The sequence below is a fragment of the Vigna umbellata genome, chromosome 1, assembly GCF_029865625.1.
Source record: "Vigna umbellata cultivar VRB3 chromosome 1, Vumbellata_1.0, whole genome shotgun sequence".
NCBI classification, from domain to species: domain Eukaryota; kingdom Viridiplantae; phylum Streptophyta; class Magnoliopsida; order Fabales; family Fabaceae; genus Vigna; species Vigna umbellata.
The window spans coordinates 83431778-83442741 of record NC_142165.1 but is presented as its reverse complement, the minus strand read 5'-3'; the positions used below and the strand labels follow the sequence as shown (position 1 = coordinate 83442741).

The following is a 10964-nucleotide window of genomic DNA, read 5'->3' as shown; positions in this document are numbered from 1 at the left end:
ATCCTTCTTCTTCGAAACCCCAAGAATTGTATTGAAATCTCCTAAAAGTTTTATGTTTGTTAATATTAGTTCATTTTTTTGTCAATTGGAGGAAAATTTGTTTGTTCTTATTTCCTCTCTTTTACACTTTGTATGTATTGAAGAAAGACTTACATGTTTGCATTTGTTGATTTGTGAGGAAATGAGAGCGTGAATGTGATGAAGGGTCTAGGGAGTGTTTCACTCTTATGTGAAGAAATAGAAGAAAAACCACTAGAACATGCATGAGAATAAAAAAATTTCTTTCACTTTTACATTGGACATGACAAAGATTCATGGTTTGCATAATGGCCATGCATGCAAAGATTCTTGAACATAAAAGAATTTTTTACCATGGTAGATGAACATTTGAAAACTCCATTAAATATTATTAAATGCATTTGGTAGTTTTCACACTTTTGTTTTTCCTTTGTTTGTCACTTTAGTTTATGTTGTTTGTAAAGGACAAGTGAGTCGAGGTTTGAGAAGTTTTATTGAATGAAATGACTATTTATGAAGATATTTTTGTAAACTTACGTTAAAAAGAGTGGTTGTTACACATGAAGATGTTTTTGTGAACTGTTGTTAAAAAATGAAAGACTTGTTTGAGATAAAGAAGTAAAGTGTCATGACTAAAAGAAATGAAGATGATACAAGAATTAAAAAAAATGAAGATGATACAAAAATAAAAGTTAAAAAAAATAGATAAAAACAATTAATTAATAAGAAGATAATAATTTAATTTTTTCTATTAACGTAATAAAATCTATAAAACCCAAATGTGATGCTCAAATTATTATAATTCTTAATTATACAATTTTATTTATAATTTTTAAACAATAAGTATAAGGATTGAAAATAATAAAATAAATAAAATTAGTTTTAATATATCTACAATTATTAGTAGATAATTATTTTTTAGACAGCTTTATAAATGTTTCTAATATGTATTTCATTATCTCTTTTATCTTTATTGATCTAAATCATTTTATTATTTTATTCTTTAAATTTTGAAATTATTATTTTTAATTGAATTGATTACATCCACCAAAAAAATTTAAAAAACAAATTCACCGGGTTGAAAAGACACGGGAGAAAGAATGGGTCTTTGAGGGGAAGGTAGTGTAGTGTGAGTACTGTTCTACAGTTCCATTCTCAGTTTGTGTGCTTCTCCGTCGAATTTCATCAATGGATCTTCCTCTGACTAAACCGTCCTTCAACCCCAATAAGCATCTCAAAGAACAGTTAATCTTTTCTTTACCTTTCTCAATTGTAACAATAGTCCTCGATTTTTAACCTCTGATCTTGTATTTCCTTTGTCTCAATTTCGCAGATTTGTTAGCAACTTGACCGGATCCTCTATGCCCGAAATCGTGGCACTTACAGTGACTGTTCCGGTGAGTGACTCTGCCATTTGCATGCCCATTCATACCAGCTTCAATGTGACGCAGTCGTGGTTGTTTTTGTGTTCCCATTACAGGTTCTGGTTCTTATTCGTCACTCCATCTCCTCCATTTTCATTACTGGTCAGTCTCTTACAACTTCAATTTTAAATTTTTAAATTTGTCTATTCTCTGACAACATTTTAGCTATGCTAAATTGCATTATTTCGTTTTAATTCCGTGTGACTCTTTCTCTTATCTTTATGTTTTGGGGACAGAACATGGGTTACTTTTAGTGTATAAGGCTGTCTCATTAGTATTTGAAAATATGAAAATTAAACTAAGTCTCTTAAAGTACAATTAATCTGCGAAGCACTTTAGTCCAGAATTAGAAAAGCCAAGTATAATGTTAAGATATGTTTAGTTTATGGACTTTTATGCCTATAAATTTCAGGACTTACATTGAATTTTCTTAGCTTCAAGGACCAATTTAACAGTGGTATACACCTTTTAAGGACCCAAATGGTATTATATATCCTTATGTTTTCATAATCTCCTATCTATGTTTCTGTTTGTTTCAATGCAAGTTCGTTGTTATATTCATACCAATTGCTTGATTTTCTTTTTCCTTTTTATTAATTATAGGTGCTTCCCCGAAGAAGAAAAATGATGATGCACCTTCCGGTAAAAGGAATTTCAAATCATACTTCGGCACATTATCTCTGGACTTTCTTGTTATTGTTGTTCCTATGCTCTTATTCTTCACTGTAAGTGCTCCCTCCCTAGCAGCAATAGCATATGATGTTTTGCCAACAACTTGAACACTAGTGGCTTGAAAGTTGTGACAGCTTGTTTATGTGTAGCTAATATGTAGTAACAAACCTTTTGTGCAAGTTCCCCTTGGTTATTTTGTAATTACTGCAATGAACTTGCCAATAGGTACTTGCAAACTGGACCTATATCATTGCATGTTCGTTGACTATCTTGACGTTACTATATATTGTAACCAAGAGGTAATTTTGCAATCTTGTATGGGTAATTTCTTAAGGGATATGAATTTTTTTTATGAAACAGAAAATTAATACCTAAAGTTTCAAATGAACCACAGTAGATAAGCGGATTCTGTACACATAACTGCAGGTCTGGAGATTCATCTTGTTTTGAAGGAGAGTCCAATTCTCTTCGGGCATATGTCACTTCTTACAGGGTTCTTGTGGTATGAAGTGCCATATAGAATTCTTTATCCTGTTGTTCTTATTTTTTATTTGTTTTTGTGTTGATGAAAGCTATTTTGGCAGATGATTATAACAATCTTGTGCATCTTGGCTGTTGACTTCAAAATATTTCCTAGAAGATATGCAAAGACTGAAACCTATGGAACAAGTTTGGTATGATTTTTCTGCAATTCTGATACAAATCTGTGAGAATGAAACAAATGTTTTACAATAAGAATACAGGAAAAGACATTTCTTTTAATATGATTCTTATACTTCCTAGCCCAACACTTCTCGCGCTTCTTCAAAAGCTGAAGTACATAAGTTGAGTTTAGCTTATTGGAGAAACCAATTTATTTGATCCTTTTATTTTCTTTTCCTATAAGTTCTTATAGAGAACATCATTCAAAAAATGATTTGTACTTTGTTCAATTAAGGAGGATTTCTTTTCCTCCCTTATAATGGTAATATGTTACTATATTACTTATCACTTGGGTGATTTATGGCTAGAGTAGATTCAAAGTTTGTGTGGGTATTGAGTTGGATAAAAAGGGCCTTTTTATTCAATATATAAATTAATTTTCATCTGGATTACATTATGTTATAAATTTTGATCTCTCTCTTGCTCTCTCTCTCTCTCAGTTCAGTTATTTATTTTATTGTCATCTGTTAGGGAGTGGAGAGTGTATGAGAGAAGGAGGAAGAATTAATAGCCTAACTGCTTTAGCAGTTAGGGAGAAACCTAACATCATCTTTACTTATACACCTAAATTTTTGTTTCACGATATTTCTAACACTTCAATAATTTGATTTCTCTGTTATGATTTGAGATTACTTTTGCATTCCAGATGGATCTTGGAGTTGGAGCATTTGTCTTAGCAAATTCACTAGTTTCTCGGCAAGCACGGAATATTGCATCTGTGTGAGTGATCTATTGCTACCCTATCTAATAACTCAAGGCTTTAGTATTATTCATAACTCACCAAATGACCTCTTGGAAATTAATTTTTGTATGTAAGATGTAAAAGTGTATTTTTTTAGTGTGATAGTCTATGAGATGTTTTACTTGAATGACTTATAGAACTTCTCTGACAATCCAAATAATGACTTAAGTAATGTGAATAAAATGAACCTTGCTTACAATCTCTTAAAACTATGCTACCCTCTTTTTAAATATTCTTGCTCAGATAGAATGGCACTCTGTATTCCCCTGATTATGTCATCTTTTCTCATACTACAGAAGCTGGAAGACTGCAGTAGTTTCATCTAGTCCACTGATCCTCTTAGGATTTTTCCGTCTTGTTACAACAACTGGTGTGGATTATCAGGTGGGATTTTTTATTGGGATTCTTAGATATGTGGCAACTCAAATGGATTAACTCTTGCATGAACATACTGCACTTAAAGCTTTAACAAGGCTAGTCACCTATATGTTTTTGTGCTTGAAATGAAGATTACGGATAATAATCTTTTGGACAGTATATGACTTATGTCAAACCCGGGGTTTTTGTTAGCCCATAAGCCTCAAAACTATGAATGCCGTTGAATGCTGGGGTAGTGCAGTTTTTTTCTGAAAACCTGGCATCTGAATGAAATTTAATGTTGATTGAACTATGCAGGATGATTTCATTTCCTCAGATTTTTAATTAAAATTACTACTGGTATTTGTATGTGCTTTTACCTATATATAGAATCTAATCTTAAGGCAGACAGTAATAGTATTTTGGTCTTCATTATTGTTTTTTAAGTAATAATTTTCTAATCCAAGAGGGAAGACATTCTCAAGGAAGCAAGTGATCAATTTTCCTTTTTATAGGTACATGTCGGTGAATATGGTGTGCATTGGAATTTCTTCTTCACACTTGCTGCTGTGTCAATCCTTTCTTCCTTTATTAACATTGCTCCTCAATATTGTGGAGTTATTGGTTCACTTCTACTAGTAGGTACATTTTTATTTGTATTATTCGTACGCCTTGTCTTTGAAATCTGATTTTCTTATCTAGTTTATTTTCTGTTTCCAAGGATACCAGTTCTGCTTGGTGCAAGGTTTAAACCATTACTTACTTTCTGATGAAAGAGGAGTGGATATTTTAAGTCAAAACAAGGAGGGGATTTTTAGCATATTTGGTGAGAATTGCACCCTGCATTGTTCAGTCCTGATTCTAAGGCTATCTTTTTTTTTATGAGTACTTCTATCTGTTTTATTTTTTATATATTAAAGTTGGTTAAGCAATATTTATTGTCTCCAGGATACTGGGGTATGTACCTTTTGGGCGTTTATTTAGGAAACTTTCTTATCTTTGGAAGTCATTCCTCTGGATTTAGAAGTAGCAGATGGGTACGGATTAGGGTTTGGGCTCTCTCCATTCTGTTCTGGTAAAGCTTGATCCAAAACCTGTTTATCCTGCACTAAGCAATCTTGTTTTGATCTAAAACATGTTTATCCTGTCTACGTCTTTGACCTTATTCTTTTATCATGATGTTCGTGGCAGGTTATTAACTGTACTACTGGACAGGCATGTGGAAAGAGTTTCACGGAGAACAGTATGTCTGGCTATATTGCAGTTTCTTAATTAGAGGGGACATTCTTTAGCATCAGTGATTGAAACTAACTGTTGATATTTTTGTGCAGTGCAACCTTGCATATGTTACTATGATATTGGCTGACAATCTACAGGTCATTCTCACTTGAGTTCTATTCTATGGATCGGTGTTAACATAATAAGATGGGTCATATTGACTTTGTAGTTTGTATTGAAGTTGCTACATTTTAAAACTTTTTAGATTCTATCTTGGTTGGTAGTGTGTATAAAATTTATTTGAGCAATTAAATTTCTAAGTCCAAACATATCAAATGCAGTTTATGGTGTCTCAATTTCTAATTCCACAGCGAAGTATTTTTGAGTTACAGTTGACATTGTATTTTCTAATCTGAAATCTGATATTGAATTTGGCTATTTAATCTTGCCCATTTTTTCAGTTGTTATCAGTTCTAATGCTGGCTGATCTTGTTCCTGGAACGAAAACTTCAGTACTTGAAGAAGCATTCAGTCGGAACTTACTGGCTACATTTCTACTGGTGAAAACAAGATATTCCTTCCTTACAAACACTATGCTTTCTCTCTCTAGACATCATCAGTTATAATTTTTCTGGACAATTTTGTGCAGGCAAATATTCTCACGGGGTTGGTAAACTTGTCAGTCGATACCCTGTCTGCGTCATCAATCAAGGCCCTTGTTATCTTGTTGGTCTATGCTTATATTTTGTCAATTGTAATTGGTATATTAGATTATTTTGGTATTAAACTAAAATTTTGGTGAAGCAGTCTATTGCTACGCTGTACTCTGTTCTATTATTGTTACCATCTATTTTCAAATAAGAATTCTTTCTTTTAACCATCTATTGATTTTTTTATAAAAATCACATGGCAGTTGTGGTTTATTTGTAAAGTGATACATTATGAAAATTCTACTGCCGTCTGGGTTACTCTAGAGATGACGTAGACTGGACAAAGCTGATCTTTATGGCACTTACGGAAAGCCAAAGCTGATCTTTATGGCACTTACGGAAAACCATTTCGTTGACCCGAAAAAAGGATAGCCATTTCCCTGCACATGCAATTGTATGGTATCTCAGCATGGATAACAATTGACCACTGAGCAAATGCAACCTACAACTCATACTTCGATGCTTTTGTGTTCCCATGCTTCATTTTCATGCATCTTGATTTGGCAAGCCCTTGGTAGTTTTCATACATGATTGCACAGTGAAATAGTGTGGTAAATTGATGCATAAATCTTTCTAGGCAGTATATACAATGGAAAAAGAAAGGTTGAAACTGACTTCTGGGGATTTGAATGTAGCCTATGTGATGTGGACCTGCAGATGTACTTTTTCGAGAAGGGTAGCTTACAGTCACATGGTTAATGCAGCAGAGTCTGACAACTTGGACCACGCTCGTAGCTCGACCTCTGTCCTTTCGTGTGTCCTCATCAGCACATATGGCTAAAGTTCTGATCTTTACAAAAACATGCACATCGAGGTGTACACTATGCTCACAAGGAAATTAATATTGTGGTAATTGTCATAAAGTATAAACTTCTATGTGCTAAGCGGTGCTTAGTTTTATGCACTTGCATCTACATGTTTATAATTCGAGTATTTGAAAGAGGGGCGACATGAAAGATATTCCTTGCCAAGTTTCTGGTGGTCCTGGACATTCTCACCTTTTGTGTACAGTATGGCATCACGGTATAGCCCCCTTGTACAATACAAGTAATAACAGAATATGTTTTCTTTATAAGAAATTAAGTGATACAAAACATCATTTTCATCAATAGAATTAATTGATAGATGACACGGTTTTCAAGGTAAGGAATAATTTTGTTGAATATAATGATGAAGATCTAATAACACAACTATTTTAGATAATTTTTAATCGGTATCTTTACGTAACCTGGAATAATATGTACCATAAGATTTTGGTCTACAACACAATGTTGACATGGCTTTGACATGTAGAATGTTGTACCGGAGGATTGTCAAATACATGCATAGTCTATGTCTAAATTATTTATATAGGAATCTTGGGTGCGTGAGCCATTCATTTCCTGCAAAGCCCAACACAGATTTGAATGTGATGGGTAGCTATTGCACAGCTTGTTCTGTTGTTTTTATGCTTATTTCTATATAGATTTGGGTCCCCCACTCTACTCTTCATTGGCATAAGCTGTGCCAGTCTTTGACAGCATCTATGAAATTGGGAAGGAAACCAAAGCATGGATGTGTGAGGAGCCTGTTTCCTTTTACTACACCTTTCTGATTCCTGAAAAGCAGAAGACCTTTTCTGCCCTTCTCACGTGCTGCGTATCCTCTAATCTAAATTAACTCATTCTCCTATATTTAACTTTCAGCTTCCTCTTCCTCTGTGACTCAAACTGCATCAACCAAGTTAGTGAGATTTTCTATATATGGCTGTCATGTCTGTGAGAAACTCATGAAAGCTGTGGTAGTGACTTAGTTTTCTAAGCTAGTAGGGAAGTTCAGACAAGTTTCAGTTGAATAGAGAATAATAATGGCTTTAGAAACTCTTCCATCCAATGAGTTTTCCAACTTCATTGTCTACGACACTATCTCTGCAACTCCATTTAGCAGCCATGACTCTTCGGAGGCTAGTTTCTTGGAAAGTTTTGTGAACTGTCAGGAACACGACCCCTCATTAGATGATAGCTCAATGAGGAGCCGAAAGCGACAAGCCAGTGAGCTAGAAGCCATAGGCAGGAAGCAGAATGTGGTGGGGGTGCAAGGTAGGAAGAAGAGGAGAAGAAAGCCAAGGGTTTGCAAAAACAAGGAAGAGGCCGAGACACAAAGAATCACTCACATTACAGTGGAAAGAAACCGCCGAAAGCAGATGAATGAGCATCTTGCTGTACTTCGTTCACTCATGCCTGAATCCTACGTCCAGAGGGTTTGTTTTTCCTTTCTTGTTTTTTTCTTTTTCAGTCTCTATCTAGTTCCTCTTTCTTTCTCATTACAAATGTAGTTGGGATTTTTCTCAAAATCACTACTATGTTATGGTCTTATTATAGTAGAGATGAGGAGATTCTCTTTTAGCGATAATGCTAAGCAGGACAAAGCTAAACTAAAGCCAATATTCTAAACTTTATATCTGAGGTGGTATAACTATGCAGAATCAAAGATAATGTTCTCTACACTGCTTTTTTGACTTCTCATTGTAAGGTGAATCAAAAGAAGCAATACTAAGCCTAAATTGTAATCCGCTACCAGTGCTGCCAAATACTTGAAACTTTGAAATATAACATTTTTTGCAGTAATACTTAGGCCACTCCATGTACTCTATGTATAAATTAAAGTCCTGCTAAATGCAACTAACTTTTTCAAGATGCAAATTTTATGTTTTAGGGTGACCAGGCCTCTATAGTGGGTGGTGCCATAGAGTTTGTGAAGGAGCTGGAGCACCTCCTGCAAACACTGGAAGCAAGAAAGCTGCAACTTTTACAGGAAGAAGTGGTGCAAACCAATGAAAATACGGCCATTTCCAAACTCATGCAACCCCCTTTTGCACAATTTTTTTTGTATCCTCAGTACACATGGTCCCAGAGTCCTAACAAATACACATCCAAGACCAAAGCTGCCATAGCTGATATCGAGGTCACTTTAATCGAGACCCATGCAAATCTTCGAATTCTCACTAGGAAAAGTCCCGGCCAGCTAACCAAGTTAGTATCTGGTTTACAAACTCTCTACCTCACCGTCCTACATCTTAATGTCACCACCATAGACCCTTTGGTCTTCTATTCCATCAGTGCTAAGGTATGGCATTAACTATTCATTCAGTACTGTGTTCCATTTTCCACCTTCCTCAACTCCATATTCTTTCACTTATAAAATTATGATGTCTTGTTGTATAAAGTTCTGAAAGTTTCAGATTGCTTAGCTAAAATATTAGCATTTTTCTTTTATGAAGGTTGAAGAAGGATTCCAGCTTGGTTCAGTAGATGGTATTGCATCGGCAGTTCATCATTTGCTTGCAAGAATTGAAGATGAGGCTTTGCTTTGCTGTTGATCAGGTTCATATGGGGGCACGAGATTTTAGTGAAACGACCAAATCACCCCTCTACCCACCTCAAGAGAGAGAGAGATAGGGAAGGAATATATGCTGATGGCTGTAGTTTTTGTTTTTGTTTGTTTGATGTCAACTTATGTGTTCATGTTAAAACGTAGTTGCAGTAGAGGATGTTTTTTTAGGTTGCTTCAAGTACGACTTGTTCGAGAATAATTTCCAAAAAATATCGACAGACTAATGAAAAAAATGTTGATACAGTTCATCTTCATGACATAAAATTTTATTGTTTATTTTTTAAACTTATCTTATGTTACTAAGAAACAAGGCTTGATCAATGAATACATTTGAATGCTTTACCAAATTATTCTAGGCAAACACAAGCCAAACTTTCACCATCATGCTTCTTCTTTAGAACAATCACGCACAGTCGTAGATTAATACTTGTTTGGGCGAAAATGCATTTGAGTGTTAACACATTTAAAGAAGAGTCTATCCTATATAAGGGGAAGGTAAAAGAAAACAAAATTAGCCCATGTTGGTGCCGTGGCTACATTTATAAATTTTGTTCTTTTTTCAGTTATGGATGTGAGATAGTGAACCAGGAAGACTTATGGTGTCATATTTGCAACCAGATAATACAATGAAAATGTATGTGAGGTTAGTTTTAAAGACAACCATTTTGGATTTATGTGAGGTTCCAACTTGCAAGCAAGTGGGGTTCGTGGTTACCCTCATTACGAACATTACTTCGGAACATTCATAATCAAGATAATAAAGATAAATGGTTGACCTGATATCTTGCTTCTGATTAGTTTTCTCAATATAAAATTTAATCATCAACAATACTTTCTGACTGTTCACAAGGAAGAGCTTCTCCCCTCCAGTAACTTTTCTTAAGTAAAAAAAAAAACATAGACTGTCAGCCAATTGGATTATGAGCTAAAAGCATTAAAATGTGCAATTTTGTCTTTAAAATTATCTCGTATCATTTTGAACTCATGTGACATCCTAATAAATTAGTACTATTTTAATTAAAATTAAAAAAATATTATAACTAAAACTGTAGACTTCAGTTTATATACTAAAATTATATTAAATTAGTATGACTTCAATTATAATTAAAAAAAAATAGGATGGACTGAAATTATATTATAATTATATCAAATTGGTATGACTTCAATCATAGTATACATTCAAATCGTTCCAAACCGATATTACTTTAATTAAAATTACAAAGAACTCAATAATGAAATTTTATCAAATTGATACCATTACAAAATTACATCATTTTATTAATTTGGAAGTTAAAATTGCACAATTTTGTGTTTTTGCCAGATTATGATGCATTAACATGGGAATTGAGTGCAAGTTAATGGTAATGGAAAAAACCAGAAGGAATGTGGTAGAAAACAGTATAAAGGAAAACATTGTCCGGGGTGGTTGATATGAAGTAGTGGTCTGCATTGCGAAAGCATAGTAGATAGTAAGTAAATTTCATTGTATGTGTCATTTTCATGACCTTGGGGTTTGTGATGTTGTTGTGAATGAAAAGGGTTGGATCAAATAGTTGGTATGAAAAAGGTTACAGTTTTGTTTGGTTGTGTGTGATCGATAGATCAATATCCTCATTAAGAGATTGTGTCCGTTAGTGTAAGCAAGAATCAGAGAAATGGACATGCATGGAAGATCCCTAAGACAAATTCAATTGAATTACCCTTTGCTCTATCTATCTATACACACATCTCTGTGTCCTCTGCTGTGGG

The 10964-nt window shown here is 34.1% G+C and overlaps 2 protein-coding genes across 5 annotated transcripts; both read left to right on the top strand.

Moving 5' to 3' along the window:
- Positions 1–1103: 1103 nt before the first annotated feature.
- On the top strand, positions 1104–6015 carry LOC124822558 (transferases, transferring acyl groups). 4 transcript variants are annotated; one of them, XM_047294578.2, is made up of 16 exons: positions 1104–1262; positions 1352–1415; positions 1499–1544; positions 2046–2167; positions 2340–2413; positions 2541–2616; positions 2699–2788; positions 3463–3536; positions 3855–3942; positions 4431–4553; positions 4645–4741; positions 4864–4990; positions 5107–5158; positions 5247–5291; positions 5595–5693; positions 5783–6015. In XM_047294578.2, the coding sequence occupies exons 1-16, from the start codon at positions 1207–1209 to the stop codon at positions 5933–5935; spliced, it is 1386 nt and encodes a 461-aa protein (XP_047150534.1). In that variant the 5' UTR covers positions 1104–1206; the 3' UTR covers positions 5936–6015. The 4 variants fall into 4 exon arrangements, with proteins under 4 accessions (XP_047150534.1, XP_047150533.1, XP_087960572.1 ...); XM_047294577.2 differs by having other exon boundaries at positions 4431–4557; positions 4637–4741; XM_088104446.1 differs by lacking the exon at positions 2340–2413 and adding an exon at positions 1855–1925 and having other exon boundaries at positions 4431–4557; positions 4637–4741.
- A 1245-nt stretch (positions 6016–7260) lies between these two features.
- LOC124822559 (transcription factor bHLH71-like) lies at positions 7261–9463 on the top strand. Its single transcript, XM_047294580.2, has 3 exons — positions 7261–8082; positions 8538–8948; positions 9103–9463. The coding sequence occupies exons 1-3, from the start codon at positions 7690–7692 to the stop codon at positions 9199–9201; spliced, it is 903 nt and encodes a 300-aa protein (XP_047150536.1). The 5' UTR covers positions 7261–7689; the 3' UTR covers positions 9202–9463.
- The last annotated feature ends 1501 nt before the right edge of the window (positions 9464–10964 follow it).